The sequence below is a fragment of the Ascaphus truei genome, chromosome 8, assembly GCF_040206685.1.
Source record: "Ascaphus truei isolate aAscTru1 chromosome 8, aAscTru1.hap1, whole genome shotgun sequence".
In the NCBI taxonomy this organism is placed as follows: Eukaryota; Metazoa; Chordata; class Amphibia; order Anura; family Ascaphidae; genus Ascaphus; species Ascaphus truei.
The window spans coordinates 34,333,806-34,351,706 of NC_134490.1; the positions used below are offsets into that span (position 1 = coordinate 34,333,806).

Genomic DNA, 17,901 nt, shown 5'->3' on the forward strand with positions numbered 1-17,901 from the left:
CCTTTTGGGACTTATTGTGCTTGGTACATGGGACCTTCTGTGTTTCTCGCTACATGCGTGTGCGCCGTGTATTTCCAACTGTCCGTCCCTGCTGCTGACGGGTGCATGTGGCTGGTGGGGGTCCCTGCAGCAATTAGTGTGGGGGGAAGCTTAGGGAACGCCACACTGTCCCAGACTGATTGGAGAGTAGATCCTTCCTGACAGGCAGAGCAATCACAGTCTGCGGAGCGCTCATGCATGCGGAGCGAGCAATTCACGGACATCGTTAGGGCGTCTCTATTAATTGCAGGTTATGGGGCTCACCAGCAGGATAGGGGTTAATTCTCCCAGAGGGAGGGGGGGGGGGGAAAGGCACAGAGACAAAGTATTCAAAACGCTAGCAAAAGAATATTTCCGTGAAGCTAAAACAGAAAGTTCCCGGGGAGGTGGCTGTGTGGCTATTGTATGTATGTTTAGGGTGAGGCTGTGTGCACTCAAAAAGTCCAACATCATCAAACTCCACCCCATTAGACCTCACATCCTACAGACCATCTCTACTGGCAAGAGCCCAAACTTATCTCTGTACACGTTACAAACCCCCGACTTCTCCCCATGCCATTCTGTGGTAGATGGCTGTCCAAGGCCAGCCATGGGTCCGAGTTCACCCCTAGTTTAAGTCTGCCATTGGTCAAAGTTCATTGAAAAGTTGACTGGGCTACCTTAGGTCACAGATCACCATCCACAGGTCGGAGACAAGATATCACCTCCCTATGTCGGATATCAGATGGGCTGCTTGAGGTCAGAGTTCACCTCTGCACGTCAGATTGGCTGCCATGTTTTGTCTATGGTCTGGATGTGCTCCTTGGCCTTCATGCGTAGAGCAGCGATGCTGGAACTCCTCTGGTCCAGCTCCTCCAGGGGGAACTTGTCCATAAAGCCCCCCACACACTGATAGGGGCCACTGCTGAGTGACTGCATAGGGGGGCCCATGGAGGGAGAGCTGTTTAGGAAGGCGTGACCTGGGTAGGGGGGCTGCAGAGCCTGGGGTGGGGCCATGAATCCGGGGATGGTGTGGACGGTGGTGGCCCCAGAGATAGGGGAGGTGAGCCAGGGGTCCAGGGGCAAGGAGGAGCCAAGGGGTCCCACATTAGGAGCCATGGAGGCCCGTGAAAAGGACAGGAGGGGGGAGTCGAGGAGTTTGGCCGAAGAGGACTCCAGTTTCTCCTGACGTCTCCACTTCGCTCGTCTATTCTGGAACCACACCTGCAGTGGGCGAGAGTCAGACCTTATATATAGAGGGCGAGAGCTGGGTGTTAAGAAGAGGGCAGGAGACAGGTGTTATTATAGAAAGAGTGCAAGTAGTGGACGTTACTATAGAGAGGGCGAGAGGTGGGCGCTCTTACAGAGAGATTATAGATTCTACAGACGGGATGTTACTATATAGAGATGCCAAAAGGGGGCTTTATTATAGCGAGAGGGACAGAGAGGCGTGCGTTGCTGTAGGAAGGTGTGGCACAGGTCCTGCAGCTGTGCTATGCTCTGTCCCTCCTGGTATCTGGGTAAAAAAAATCTCTAGCATTAAGATAAGCGCAATTAACGTCCTTGTTAATGCCGAGGCCAGATCCCAGCTAACGATGATTCCATTAACGGCTCGAGGTGGCCACTAATTGGATAGCGCAGGTCTGGAGATTAGCACAGCGTTTCACACCCCTTATCTGCCATGTTGTTCCATCACCATCAGGGATTTTCAGAGGAAATGATGAGAGGTTATATTGGGCAATAGGAGGAGTTACAGGGAGCGGTTATATGGGGCAATAGGAGGAGTTATAGGGAGAGGTTATATGGGGAAATAGGAGGAGTTATAGGGAGCGGTTATATGGAGCAATAGGAGGAGTTATAGGGAGCGGTTATATGGAGCAATAGGAGGAGTTATAGGGAGCGGTTATATGGAGCAATAGGAGGAGTTATAGGGAGCGGTTATATGGGGCAATAGGAGGAGTTATAGGGAGCGGTTATATGGAGCAATAGGAGGAGTTATAGGGAGCGGTTATATGGGGCAATAGGAGGAGTTATAGGGAGCGGTTATATGGGGCAATAGGAGGAGTTATAGGGAGCGGTTATATGGGGCAATAGGAGGAGTTATAGGGAGCGGTTATATGGAGCAATAGGAGGAGTTACAGGGAGCGGTTATATGGGGCAATAGGAGGAGTTATAGGGAGCGGTTATATGGGGCAATAGGAGGAGTTATAGGGAGCGGTTATATGGAGCAAAAGAGGAGTTATAAGGAGCAGTTATATGGATCAATAGGAGGAGTTATAGGGAGCGGTTATATGAGGCAATAGACATTTTTTTATATTTTTATTTTTTTAGTAGAACAAATTCTATCATTATAATTCTATGAATATAAATATTTTTATAATTTTATTATTATTTGAATTAATAATATTAAAATGACGACCATAATCATTTGTCATATGGTGATACTAGGTCACCATATGACAAATGATTATGGTCGTCATTTTAATATTATTAATTCAAATAATAATAAAATTATAAAAATATTTATATTCATAGAATTATAATGATAGAATTTTTACTAGTACCACAACTTTAAAAAAAAAAAATATATATATATATATATATATATATTTACACTTGTTTATTTTATTTTTTACGAAGGGGAAGTTTTTTCCTATTTTTATAGAATAAGTATTGTATTAATCTTTCTGAAAGAAAATCACTCTCGTGCAGCGGATCTTCTAAGCCACTGGTGGTAGTAATAATCATTTTAAAATGAATAATATTAAATTGTACCATAATAATAATTTCAATTAATATCAACATTTGCCAGATACTACTATTTCTGCTACTGCTGTTTTAACACATTAGACTACAATTACGATAGTAAATGGTACAAAATAATAATAATCATTGAAATTAATATTAATGTTATACACTACTGTGACTACCAATATGAACAATAACATTGAATTCATAATATTCAAAATGCAAGGTAATAACATGTTAATTCATAACATTGAAATTAAAATGACATTGACACTAACATTGTTTAATGATAAATAACAAAATGTCAAGTTTCATATTTTTAATGACCAAGGGTAAAACGGCAGGATGTTATCATTAATAATTATTATTATTATATTTTCAGGAATAATATCATTCCACATTAAGAAATAATAATGATAAGATAACAATAATGATATATGAACAGTATTGCATGAATAACATTAAAGAAAATAATCACGTGTGAGCACATTCGCATGTCTCAGGCAGGTCTGCAACCCTGTCTTTCCCCATTATCTTTGAGCAAACTGCTTCCACTGCAGCGAGGGTTTCTGGGTAATGACATGCAAATGAGCACACCGTGTCACTCTGCTGCTTATCCATTTTACATTGGAATGGTAGTAATTGTAATTACATTGTACGCTCTGTAGGGCAGCACTGCTTAATTCCCATTGTTTAATGCACTTCTGAAACGTTGTGTGCTATCTCCCTGTACTGTGCTGATAACTGTGAAAGCAATGCGTGTAGTGTTGGCGCTATGTAAATAAACATATAACATACGTACATACATGCAAGAAAAAAACGGAGGGGTGACCTCCTAAATCAGGGCTCTAGAGTATGCAAATACATCCATAATAATAAACAAAATAATGTTCGATGTTTTCACAAAAATCGAAAGCTGTATGTATAAAATGTCATTTGTTTGTATATCCTGGTGAATCAATGTGAGTGTCCAATATGACAAAAATTGAGGCTCTCATTTGGGGATTTGTTATAAAATTAGTACATTGGGGATGTCTGAAAAGACCCCAAGATGGGGATCCAGACCCCCAAATTCACTGGAGCTAGACCAACAACATATGAATTTCAATGTCCATACAGCGTTTGTAATGGGGTAACGCTGGTACTCGCAGCCTTGTATGTCCGGACTCCTGGATGAAGCGGGCTCACAGCCCGAGAGTAATAGCAGGAAGAGTTCTCCCAAGGGGGACGATATAGGCGGTGCGCTGCGTGCCAAACACAGGAAATGCTGCGTTGCAAGAGGAAGAAAGCTGACGGACGCTGGATCGCTGAAAAATGTTACTTTATTCAGCAAACTGCAACATACAGGTGAGCCGGGAACTTAAGAAGAACCTCTGACGCGTTTCGTGTATCTGTGAAACGTGTCGGAGGTTCTTCACGTTCCCGGCTCACCTGTATGTTGCCGTTTGCCGAAGAAAGTAACCTTTTTTAGCGATCCAGCGTCCGTCAGCTTTCTTTCTCTTGCAACGCAGCATTTCCTGTGTTTGGCAATATGTCCCCCTTGGGAGAGCTCTTCCTACGTACATACATGAGTTCCCCCCCATCCCCCCTGTGAAGTATCCAGACGGATCTCACCTGCACGCGCACCTCCGGCAGGCTGACTTTCATGGCGAGCTCCTCCCTGCTGTACACATCTGGGTAGTGCGACCTCTCGAAGGCTCGCTCCAGCTCGTGCAGCTGATAGGTGGTGAAGGTCGTGCGGTTCCTGCGATGCTTCTTTTTGGGCGACTCCTCCTCCCCCTCTGGGGGGCCAGGGGTCGGGCTACCCCCTCTCAGGTCGCACAGGTCCCCCTCACACTTGTCCAGGAACATCCTGCGGGGACTGGAGGGGGGCAGGAAGGGAGGGGGCAGGGCTTAGAACGGGATGTTGTCTTATTGCCTTGCTGTAGGGTAAGGGACCCTGCCCATACCCCGACCCTCGATAAAGTGGATCAAATGAAATACCCACATAAAGCCGTACACACGAACATATAATATACACACGAACATATAATATACACACGAACATATACTATACACACGTGTCACTTACAGATCTGTGAGACTGACCCCAGATCAGTGAGACTGACCCCAGATCACTGAGACTGACCCCAGATCACTGAGACTGACCCCATATCACTGAGACTGACCCTAGATCTGTGAGACTGACCCCATATCACTGAGACTGACCCTAGATCTGTGAGACTGACCCCATATCACTGAGACTGACCCCATATCACTGAGACTGACCCTAGATCTGTGAGACTAACCCCAGATCACTGAGACTGACCCCAGATCACTGAGACTGACCCTAGATCTGTGAGACTGACCCTAGATCACTGAAACTGACCCTAGATCAGTGAGACTGACCCTAGATCACTGAAACTGACCCTAGATCACTGAGACTGACCCTAGATCACTGAAACTGACCCTAGATCAATGAGACTGACCCCAGATCACTGAGACTGACCCTAGATCTGTGAGACTGACCCTAGATCACTGAAACTGACCCTAGATCTGTGAGACTGACCCCAGATCACTGAGACTGACCCTAGATCTGTGAGACTGACCCCAGATCACTGAGACTGACCCTAGATCTGTGAGACTGACCCTAGATCTGTGAGACTGACCCTAGATCACTGAAACTGACCCTAGATCACTGAGACTGACCCCAGATCACTGAGACTGACCCCATATCACTGAGACTGACCCTAGATCTGTGAGACTGACCCCAGATCAGCGAGACTGACCCTAGATCTGTGAGACTGACCCTAGATCACCGAGACCGGTCCCAGATCAGCGAGACTGACCCCAGATCAGCGAGACTGACCCCAGATCACTGAGACCGGTCCCAGATCACCGAGACCAGTCCCAGATCAGCGAGACTGACCCCAGATCACGGAGACCGGTCCCAGATCACCGAGACCGGTCCCAGATCACCGAGACCGGTCCCAGATCACCGAGACCGGTCCCAGATCACTGAGACCGTTCCAAAATCTGTGAGACTGACCCCAGACCAGTGAGACTGGTTCCGAATCAGTGAGACCGACCCCTTTTCACTGAGACTGACCTTAATAATGCTGACAAAAAATCAGCGAGAGGTAAATGGTTGAAAAATTACATCGCCATAGCACCAGGCGGTGGCCATCTTTAATCCGTCACTTTATATATTGCATTAGCAGGCTGCAGGACATTGGGATTCTTTAATAAAGTCTCCAGCTTCTTCTTTCTGCAACAGCACAAACCTGTCCCATTTCCCCACTCTTCAACAGGTCTGTGCTGCATAAGCCAAAGGATGGGTAAGTAATCTCTTTACCCTGCAGCCTCCCGTGGTCAAATACATCACCCCAGACTACAATAATGTCACAGTAATATTATTTTATGCAACTCGTACACCGTTACATCCACAGTGTTAGACATATACAGAAAGTCGTCGGATCTGAACCCCTTTATACCAAGTCACAATTCGTGTCCCTTCTTACAATAATGTTCAATGAATAATTAAAGCAATGTATTGTTGGCCCCTCTGGCAGGGAAGGGGTTACTAAAAACCCATAGTTAGCATGCCCCTAATTAGGTTTTTATATTAGTAGTTGTTCTATGCCAGATGTGGCCAACTCCAGTCCTCAAGGACCACCAACAGGTCACGTTTTCAGGATATCCCTGCTTCAGCACAGAAGGCTCAATCAGTGGCTAAGTCAGAATGGCTGTGCCACTGATTGAGCCACCTGTGCTGAAGCAGGGATATCCTGAAAACGTGACCTGTTGGTGGCCCTTGAAGACTGGAGTTGCACATCCCTGTACTAAGCCTTAAATGATATCCCGACTTCTAAGTGCCATATTGCTTTCCAGTGCATCTAAATACACGAGGGAACGTTACAAGGGTAAAGGTGGAGGTAAAAAGCCGGACATCAAACATGGCAGTCAGGGGGTCTTCAAATGAATTTTTGCAGAGATTCCCTTAAATGTATGGGGTGCTCAGGTCAGGAGCCGGGCCGCCGGCCAAGTTATATTTATGTATATATTTTTTTAATTCGTATAGCATCAACCAACAATGTGCGCAGCTCTTAACCAATGAGGTAACACAGGGAATGGTCATGCAATAAGTGCAACAAACATAAAATCAGACAATAGCAAAGGAAGTCCCCGTCTCGTAGAGCTTACAATCTAAAATCCAGTCCTAACCTGTAGGGTGGGTATGGGAAGAGATGGGTGCACCTCCCACTGCATTATTTGGGGTCCAGGCAAAGTGGAGCCATGTCTCTTATTTGAGTGTGTCCCTGTACAAGTTTGGAGGGGTACCTGGGGAAATCCCCAGGGGGGCATTGGGGCAGCATCAGGTGGTCCTTATAGACCAGACTGGGCAAGTATCGCAGAATAACCAGCAGACTCCCCAAATCTGGGGTAGACTCAGGAGACACGTAGGATTCTATCAGTCAGCGTGTACGAGTGCAGCTTCAGGGAGAGTCTGTGTGTATCCGTGCGTGCGTATAAATGCACTAATGTATACGTTTATGAATGTATGTATATATGTATCGTCTATTCATTTTTTATTATATATAATTTATAATATATATGTATGTTTGTATGTATGTTTTATGTATGAGCCTGTGTGTGTATATGTATGTATATATTTATGAGCCTGTGTGTGTGTATATGTATGTATGTGTGCAAATATTATTATAGTTTTTTTTGTCCATTATAACCCCATAATGGCTTACAAGCAGTTCCCCCTGTGGGCCCTTGACCCCTCAGTCTGTGCATCTTGGGGTGGGGGACTCGACGCGGCAGACTGATCATGGGAACGTTCCCTCCTCTGGCAAGCTCATGCTATCCCAGCTAAGCGCCTTATCCCAGGCTGAGGATCTGCGCTCGTATCGGGGGATTAGCAGGGTTTCTATCTGTCACAACTCAACAAACAACAAAACAGAGGCCCGTTCCAGAGAAAGACACCTTGTCCGAGATCAGGGGGATAAAGTCCGGGATCAGATAGCGAGAGATATGGGTGGCTGCTAATAAACTGTATCACTAAACTGTAAGCTCTTCAGGACAGAGATCTCATTTTTCTATGTTCCAATGGTATTGTTATGGGGTTTGTTTCTCATTGTATAGAATTTGAGCCTCCATTGTATATTCCATTTATACAATTGGACATTTATAGGGTCTGTAATTGAGTTTATAGGATGGAGCCTCTTTCTTATATACTATTTATATAATATTGCTTACTGAAATAATAGATTCACTGTATGTACATCAATACTCTGAGGCTTAAAAACGCTGTATGAAAGTATCTTGACCCCAGCCTCTCCCCTCTCCTCTCCCCCCTCTCCCTTGTCCCCTCTCCCCTCTCCCCTCTCATAGTTCAACAAAAGTTTATTATATCAAACACAACGTTTTGGTCCCTTTCTCAAAGCGGACAGTGCACCCAGGCAAGAAAACCGATTTACGAGAGTGCTGCCACACGATATATATATCTTCATAAATACACAAACGTACATAAACACACATATATATATATATATATATATATATATCTCTGGGATATGGGGTTTCTCACTCACTATCACAATTGTTTGTAATTATCCTGTCTGCCTCTATAATAACAATTTGTTCTTGTATAGCGCTGCTAGTTTTGGGTAGCGCTTTACAGAGACATTTTGCAGGCACAGGTCCCTGCCCCGTGGAGCTTACAATCTATGTTTGTTGGTGCCTGAGGCACAGGGAGATAAAGTGACTTGCCCAAGGTCACAAGGAGCCGACACCGGGAATTGAACCAGGTTCCCCTGCTTCAAACTCAGTGCCAGTCAGTGTCTGTACTCACTGAGCCGCTCCTTCTCCCTATGCCAATGTTCTTATCCACACCTTCCCCCTCCCGCAGCACCCAGTTCCCCCTCCCGCAGCACCCAGTTCCCCCTCCCGCAGCACCCAGTTCCCCCTCCCGCAGCACCCAGTTCCCCCTCCCGCAGCACCCAGTTCCCCCTCCCGCAGCACCCAGTTCCCCCTCCCGCAGCACCCAGTTCCCCCTCCCGCAGCACCCAGTTCCCCTCCCGCAGCACCCAGTTCCCCCTCCTTGCTGTTACTTGTCACTGCACCTTATCTAAATCGCGGTTTCTTCTGCTTCCCAAACCCCTGTTCTAGCCATAGATTCCTTTGTAAACCAGTATTGCTGACCTGAGGAAGAGAGGAGAACTCTCAAAAGTTTGTCCTATCACATAAATTGTTAGTCCAAATAAAAAAGGTATCACCTAATACTGAAGAACTCATTTATTCTGCACTATCGCAACTGGACTAACACGGCTATTTCTGTTATATATATATACTGTATGTATATTTACACACGCACACTCTCGCTATATATATTCCCCTGATAGGCGTATATATTACTTTGGGTGAAACATTCTGCGGGTTACACATCAGCGCAATTTTGTAGCAAAATCACAGAAACGAGGCATTTCCACCGTGCGTCTGTCAGCGTCACTCTAACAAGGCACTTTGCTCCAACTGTGCCCTGTCTGCGTCACCTTGTGATTTGGGGACAGTCAGTAACTTTCCCGTGAGCTGATATTGAGACGTCTAGGAGTAAAAACCTCCTGTACATTCTGCCTGATTCCTGCTATCAGTATAATTCACGTGTTAAGATAAGGGAATCCCACATATAATATTTCCCCCTAAACAGATCCCCCATATGAGAACATTTCCGTTAGAGAAGCTCCTACAGATCTCCCATTAAAAAACCATATCCCATACAGATCCCCCATTTAACATTTCCCCTACAAATGCTTCTACACAGACGCACTCACCATAATACCCTCCTACTGCCTCTGTAAGTTCTCTCTACTTACCGCTTAGATTGTAAGCTCTTCGGGGCAGGGACTCCTTGTCCTAAATGTCACTTTTATGTGTGAAGCGCTTCATTCTATTATGTCTCGCGTGTGACTGCGGTAACGGGCTATGTACTTGGATGGCGTTATAATTAAAGATATACATACATACAGAGCTCCCATTATAGACGCATGTCCCATATAGACAGCCCGTAGAAGCACATTTCCCGTACAGATGCCCCTATACAGGCCTTTTACATGTTTTTGCCCCGTTGCAAGAATAATCTTCTCCCTCCCCCTCCTTCCCTAACTCGCCCACGAGAAACTCTTAGGACGTCCAACATTTTTTTGTGGGGGTCTCCCTGCAACGTGCCATCATGAGAGAGCGGAGTATCTTTCTGAACACCCCGCACATGCACCTGTGCCCCCTTTTAAAGCTTTGCCCAGATAAAAACTCATCAGACAGTCTACACGGCAAAAAAGTACAAGTGTTACAGGTTTCGGCCCCTTCTACAAAACCCTTCTTATCCCCCCCCCTGTACGAAAACACCCCTCTTAACCCTGTCATGGCCAGAGGGCATTGGGAAGCATCGCTCCAAACACTGCTGACCCCATTAACAGCCAAAGAGCAGCACTCCTTCCCAGATCCCTCTCGGCAGGGCATCGCTCCGCACGCCTGACCCTAAATAACCTCTTGCCCGTCACACTCGGTTCACTACAGTCCTCCCACCACCCCGCTCCTCAACTTTTTCATTTATATATATATATATATATCCTTTTTTACGTTTGCCACCGTTCTCTCGCCCCAAAACGCGCCCCGGAGGGTTACCTGGCAGCGGTCTTCCCAACTGCGCTTATCGCGGAGCAAACAAACGGCTCAGCCCCAGGCGTGAAATCCCACCGGCGTCTGGGGATTTGAGAAAGGGGAGGGATCCGGAGTCTTGGTCGAATCTTCGCAGATGTCCGCGGGGACTGGAAGAAGCAGCCGGGGGGTGGGAGGAGGGGGGGGGGATTACACGGCTTTAATAAAGGGTCACCTCCCCCTCTTAACGATGATTGGCATGGGCTCTGCGAGGAGGGGGAGACGGTGCGAGTGTGCAGGGTAGGAGGAGAAAGGGGGGGTGTATTTGGGGGTTTAGGACACCATGCCAAATCAAAAACCCTTATTAGGATTATTAGGTTCACGTCCTGTCCCCCCCCCCCCCTTCAAATTACATTTTTCGAACTATTTATTTCCCACAATGCATTTCAGCTAACGCTGACAGGGACGGGGTTAAAAGTCCCCAAGTTTCTCGACAGTTGGCAGAATCGGTGAGCCCTGGCTCTTACCTGCTTAATACCCTTCGAGCAGCGATACCCTCCAGAGGCCTATGTGAGTTTAACTCATGCAAAGTTAGTGTCTCAGACCGTGCAACCCCGGGCACATGACAGTACTGTAGGTACAATCCCAATGTGGGGACACAAGAGCTTACACTCAAATGAGGACCTCCAATGAAGGCTCCGTGACACCTGCAAGTTATTATAAGCGAAGATCATTTTACCAATGAAACGAACTGAATTTGGGGATTTTATTTTTTGCAGACCGATATCTACATAAAATAGAAATAACGGTAACCCGACGATCATTTGCAATAACAGTGTTCTTGTATAGCGCTGGCAGTGGACGCAGCGCTGTGCAGACATTTTGCAGGCACAAGTCCCTGCCCAGATGAGCTTACAATGTTTGGGGTGCCTGAGGCACAGGGAGATAAAGTGAGTTGCCCAAGGTCACAAGGAGCCAACACCGGGAATTTAACCAGGTTCCCCTGCTTCATACTCAGGGTCACTGTTTACAGTCAGCGGCTTTAACCACTGAGGTGCTGCTTCATCTATAGGCTGTACTAGCTGAAGGTTCCGAGCGTCATCCAATGGGAGGCAGGCACTGGAGCGCTCCTCAACGCTCACACACAGGAAGAAATAGGTACAGTAGGTTCACCTGGTTTTAAAAGATACAAGACATAAGCAATAGGGGCATTTGGTGGGTACAGTGTTGTGCCCCCAAAGCCTGTCCTGGTCTTTTTTTTTTTTTTGCGTTAAAAATAATATTTTTCTTAATTTCTAGCATCTGAGGTTTCTATAGCAGCCACCAGACTGCACTGGGCTCTGGGGAGAGCTCCCTTTTATAACCTCCCCGACACTGAGTATTTCAAACGCTTATATCTCCTGAACGGAGCCTCCGATTTATACAATAAAAGCAGAGCTGGAACGGGCAAGAAGGGAAAACCCCGAAACAATAAATGACGATCAGCGGGGCCCGGGCTTTAGGGTAAAAGCCGCCCCTTAGGAAAGTTTCGCCAGGGCTAATAATGTCGGCAAAGTTCAGCTTTCAGTGCAATATCAGCAGACTGTGAGCGAAACATGGTGTGTGCGCCCTGATTACAGTCTCAGCATGACGCTAACGCTTGTGTAGTGTTTCGCAAGCAAAATGTCGCGATTTTACACAATCTCGCAAAATAATACGCGACAACGTAATGCACAAGAACCTGCTCAGAGAGTCGCTCGCTAAGTCTGTTACTACTATTGCTAATAATAATACCTGTAGGAGGTATCACCTGCGCTGCGTCACTTACACTTAGGGGTTTCTACAGAGGAAAATACAATTGGGGAAGAAAAGACCCAAGGAGAACAAACCCAAATGTGGGGCCCGCTGTACGTGTAAGGGGCACTCGGCGGTTTTGGGAGAGACAGGACCTTTTCCCCCAGCTCTCTGGGTTAAACCAGCAATGTCATACTGCGCTAACACTGGGGAGGTTTGTAGGGTTTTGCCAAATTGAACTTTGTGGTCGATGTTGCTGCAGATTTCATTGTTTTTTTGGCGCAGCGAAAGGTTGTTTTAGTACATAGCATTATATCTGTACTCAGCACGGGCTATTTCTGTGCGAGGAAACAAATGGGGGAAATGATCTTTAACACAGAAGGGAAAACGCAGGTTTAGCGTGCAGGGGGCGCGCAGGTATTTGAAATGAAGTATGAAACGAAAAGGGTGACTGCAGCTCTTGGTACATAGGCCCTTGATCTCGGGGGAGGGACAGGCTCCATGTCCCATAGCTCCTGTCTGTGTTAGTGTCACCCAGCGGTGGGTGGGACAGGCTCCATTTCCCATAGCTCCTGTCTGTGTTAGTGTCACCCAGCGGGGGGAGGGACAGGCTCCATGTCCCATTGCTCCTGTCTGTATTAGTGTCACCCAGCGGTGGAAGGGACAGGCTCCATGTCCCATAGCTCCTGTCTGTGTTAGTGTCACCCAGCGGTGGGAGGGACAGGCTCCATGTCCCATAGCTCCTGTCTGTGTTAGTGTCACCCAGCGGTGGGAGGGACAGGCTCCATGTCCCATAGCTCCTGTCTGTGTTAGTGTCACCCAGCGGTGGGAGGGACAGGCTCCATGTCCCATAGCTCCTGTCTGTGTTAGTGTCACCCAGCGGTGGGAGGGACAGGCTCCATTTCCCATAGCACCTGTCTGTGTTAGTGTCACCCAGCGGGGGGAGGGACAGGCTCCATTTCCCATAGCTCCTGTCTGTGTTAGTGTCACCCAGCGGGGGGAGGGACAGGCTCCATGTCCCATAGCTCCTGTCTGTGTTAGTGTCACCCAGCGGGGGGAGGGACAGGCTCCATGTCCCATAGCTCCTGTCTGTGTTAGTGTCACCCAGCGGTGGGAGGGACAGGCTCCATGTCCCATAGCTCCTGTCTGTGTTAGTGTCATCCAGCGGTGGGAGGGACAGGCTCCATGTCCCATAGCTCCTATCGGTGTTAGTGTCACCCAGTGGTGGGTGGGACAGGCTCCATGTCCCACAGCTCCTGTCTGTGTTAGTGTCACCCAGCGGTGGGAGGGACAGGCTCCATTTCCCACAGCTCCTGTCTGTGTTAGTGTCACCCAGCGGTGGGTGGGACAGGCTCCATGTCCCATAGCTCCTGTCTGTGTTAGTGTCACCCAGCGGGGGGAGGGACAGGCTCCATGTCCCATAGCTCCTGTCTGTGTTAGTGTCACCCAGCGGTGGGTGGGACAGGCTCCATGTCCCATAGCTCCTGTCTGTGTTAGTGTCACCCAGCGGTGGGAGGGACAGGCTCCATGTCCCATAGCTCCTGTCTGTGTTAGTGTCACCCAGCGGGGGGAGGGACAGGCTCCATGTCCCATAGCTCCTGTCTGTGTTAGTGTCACCCAGCGGTGGGTGGGACAGGCTCCATGTCCCATAGCTCCTGTCTGTGTTAGTGTCACCCAGCGTTGGGTGGGAGAGGCTCCATGTCCCATAGCTCCTGTCTGTGTTAGTGTCACCCAGCGGTGGGTGGGACAGGCTCCATGTCCCATAGCTCCTGTCTGTGTTAGTGACACCCAGGACAAGCTCCATGTCCCACAGCTCCTGTCTGTGTTAGTGTCACCCAGCGGGGGGAGGGACACGCTCCATGTCCCATAGCTCCTGTCTGTGTTAGTGTCACCCAGCGGTGGGTGGGACAGGCTCCATGTCCCATAGCTCCTGTCTGTGTTAGTGTCACCCAGCGGTGGGTGGGACAGGCTCCATGTCCCATAGCTCCTGTCTGTGTTATTGTCACCCAGCGGTGGGTGGGAGAGGCTCCATGTCCCATAGCTCCTGTCTGTGTTAGTGTCACCCAGCAGTGGGTGGGACAGGCTCCATGTCCCATAGCTCCTGTCTGTGTTAGTGACACCCAGCGGTGGGTGGGACAGGCTCCATGTCCCATAGCTCCTGTCTGTGTTAGTGTCACCCAGCGGTGGGTGGGACAGGCTCCATGTCCCATAGCTCCTGTCTGTGTTAGTGTCACCCAGCGGTGGGTGGGACAGGCTCCATGTCCCATAGCTCCTATCTGTGTTAGTGTCACCCAGCAGTGGGTGGGACAGGCTCCATGTCCCATAGCTCCTGTCTGTGTTAGTGTCACCCAGCGGTGGGTGGGACAGGCTCCATGTCCCATAGCTCCTGTCTGTGTTAGTGTCACCCAGCGGTGGGTGGGACACGCTCCATGTCCCACAGCTCCTGTCTGTGTTAGTGTCACCCAGCGGGGGAAGGGACAGGCTCCATGTCCCATAGCTCCTGTCTGTGTTAGTGTCACCCAGCGGTCGGGGGGGACAGGCTCCATGTCCCATAGCTCCTGTCTGTGTTAGTGTCACCCAGCGGTGGGTGGGACAGGCTCCATGTCCCATAGCTCCTGTCTGTGTTAGTCATGCTGACGGAAGGATGCGGGGACCCTTTGGGGTTCGTCGTGTATACACCATCTGGTGAGATCGTCCCTTTACCCCCAGTCCCTGCTAATGCTTGTCCTCTGTTTCCAGCATACTTACTATCACAGAGGATATCTTCCAGCCAGCAAATGATACAGGAATTGTATCACTTCCTAAATAATCTTCCTACACGGCTACATTGTATTCCTCTTGCACCGGTATTACACCGTTCCGCATTTATGTTACAAGGAACAAGTGACTTTCTATCAACACTAATCCTCCACAGGAGTTATATTGGACTATTTTTTGGTCATACATTTTTTAATCATATTTTTCAATATTGATTGACCCTCCATAATTGTGTAGTATATATTCTTACATGTATTGTTATTGTTCATAGCTTTCTATGTCCAGGGACCAATTTTTCATGTATTTTAATAAATGTCCCAGCTATTATTTTTGTATTGCTATATAGGATTGCACTTTTTTCTTTTATATATATATATATATATAAAAAAATATATATATATATATAAAGAAAAAAAGCGCAATCCTATATAGCAATACAATTTTTTTTACTGTTAGGTCTCTTATGTAATATGTTCATGACACACATAAGATATATATATATATATATATATATATATATATATATATATATATAAAAATATATATATATATATATATATATATATATCTTAATTGTGTCATGTACATATTACATAAGAGACCTAACAGTAATTGTTTTTACAATAAAACAAAAGCAGATCCCAATAGTAGAAATGAGCAGTTTTGTCCTGTGGAAGTCAGAGTGACTTATTGTAGTGAATGTGCGTTGGAGAAAAACTTGAACCCGCTGTAATGAATCACCCCGACTTTTCCACATAGATTGAGTTTTCTGGCTCCTTTATCTATATTGTACATTATCTAACTGCTACACCTCAGAACTGTGTGTGTTTGGCGGGGCACACATAGAAATAGCAGAGAGTCAGGGTGTATTGACACTGTGTGTATGGGCGGTGGTACAGGAATAGCAGAGAGTCAGGGTGTATTGACACTGTGTGTCTGGGCAGTGGTACAGGAATAGCAGAGTCAGGGTGTATTGACACTGTGTGTATGGCGGTGGTACAGGAATAGCAGAGAGTCAGGGTGTATTGACACTGTGTGTCTGGGCGGTGGTACAGGAATAGCAGAGAGTCAGGGTGTATTGACACTGTGTGTATGGGCGGTGGTACAGGAATAGCAGAGAGTCAGGGTGTATTGACACTGTGTGTCTGGGCGGTGGTACAGGAATAGCAGAGAGTCAGGGTGTATTGACACTGTGTGTATGGGCGGTGGTACAGGAATAGCAGAGAGTCAGGGTGTATTGACACTGTGTGTCTGGGCGGTGGTACAGGAATAGTAGAGAGTCAGGGTGTATTGACACTGTGTGTCTGGGCGGTGGTACAGGAATAGCAGAGAGTCAGGGTGTATTGACACTGTGTGTATGGGCGGTGGTACAGGAATAGCAGAAGGTCAGGGTGTATTGAGACTGTGTGTATGGGCGGTGGTACAGGAATAGCAGAGAGTCAGGGTGTATTGACACTGTGTGTACGGGCGGTGGTACAGGAATAGCAGAGAGTCAGGGTGTATTGACACTGTGTGTCTGGGCGGTGGTGCAGGAATAGCAGAGAGCACCCTGGGGAAACTGTTCAACAGCATCTTGAACAGCAGAATCCTCACCTTCCTGACAGAGCAGGGTGTAATGAGTAAGGCTGAGTCCCCGGTAATCACTGCGGCGCGAGCACCACACACCACAGCACAGCCCTCTATGGGGCAGGCCCCAGTGGCTGTGTGTGTGTGGGCGCGCAAAGCACTGTGATGCGTACGCTGGCAGGGAAGACAAGAATTTTGTCTTCCGTGCCGCGGTCACATGGTGGCGTGCAGCCAATGGCAGGGCAGATATGCCCTGTCATGGCCACACACCCCGTCATGGCCCCGCTCCCCTAGAGCTCCCCTACAGACCGCCGATCGTGGCTGTATTCACTGCACACACCGCCATGCCGCCAAGCTGGCGTGCAGCCGGGAGGACTGGGGCCGTAGCCGAAGAGCCAGACAGGCTTCCTGCCAAACCGCCGCACCGCGAATCACAACTTCACCCTACACAGCCTGATCAATAAGCACGTCCACAACACCAACAAGGGCAAAATCTTTGCTTGCTTTGTGGACTTTATAAAAGCCTTCGACTCCATCTGGCATCCAGGTCTATTGCTGAAAATACAAGAGAGCGGAATAGGGGGAGAACATACGACACAATCAAAAGTATGTACTCTGAAAACAAATGCTGCGTGAAAGTAAATAACAAAAGGACAGACTTCTTCCATCAAGGCCGTGGAGTTAGACAGGGCTGCAGCCTGAGTCCCACACTGTTTAACATCTACAGTACATCAATGAGCTCGCAGCAGCCCTAGAATCCTCCTCAGCACCTGGGCTCAACTTGGCTGGAACTGAGATTAAGTCTATACTGTATACAGACGATCTGCTCCTGCTGTCTCCAACAGAACAAGGCCTCCAACAGAAACTGGTAATACTAGAAAAATTCAGCCAGACCTGGGCACTCTGTGAGTCTAGAAAAAAACAGAATAATGGTATTCCAGAAAAAAACTAAAAAACATCCAACCATATCGCAATTCACACGGAATGACAATGCACTGGAACAGACAGCGAGCTACACATACCTTGGTCTAACAATCAGCTCATCAGGGAAATTCAACCTCGCCATAAATACACTGAAGGAGAAGGCCCGCAGAGCATTCTATGCAATAAGGAAACAGCTGTACCCCCCTCATACCACCAATAATGGTCTGGATGAAAATATTCAACAGTATCATCACACCCATCCTTCTGTATGGCAGCGAGGTGTGGGGTCCTGTGACATACCCAGATTCCACAAAATGGGACACCAGCCCAACCGAAATACTGGAATTCTTCAAACACCTTCTCCAAGTACACAGGAGTACATCAAACAGTGTATGCTGGGCTGAGCTGGGCCGCTTTCCTCTACTGCTCACTGTACAGAAGAGAGCACTGACATTCTGGGCCCACTTAAACACC

The 17,901-nt window shown here is 47.7% G+C and overlaps 1 protein-coding gene across 3 annotated transcripts in view; it reads right to left on the reverse strand.

Annotated features, from left to right (window-relative positions):
- Positions 1-10,583, reverse strand: part of RAX2 (retina and anterior neural fold homeobox 2) — an 11,090-nt gene extending 507 nt beyond the window's left edge. Inside the window, exons 1-3 of one of the 3 annotated variants that reach the window (XM_075611306.1) lie at positions 9,627-10,106; positions 4,381-4,627; positions 1-1,242 (exon numbers count right to left, since the gene is read on the reverse strand). The exon at positions 1-1,242 is cut by the window's left edge and continues 507 nt beyond it. In XM_075611306.1, the coding sequence (XP_075467421.1) occupies positions 799-1,242; positions 4,381-4,617 (681 nt within the window). In that variant the 5' untranslated portion in view covers positions 4,618-4,627; positions 9,627-10,106 and the 3' untranslated portion in view covers positions 1-798. Of the gene's footprint in view, positions 1,243-4,380; positions 4,628-7,505; positions 7,917-9,626; positions 10,107-10,434 lie in introns of those variants that run through there. The other 2 variants (XM_075611307.1, XM_075611305.1) reach the window with 2 other exon arrangements.
- Positions 10,584-17,901: the final 7,318 nt, after the last annotated feature.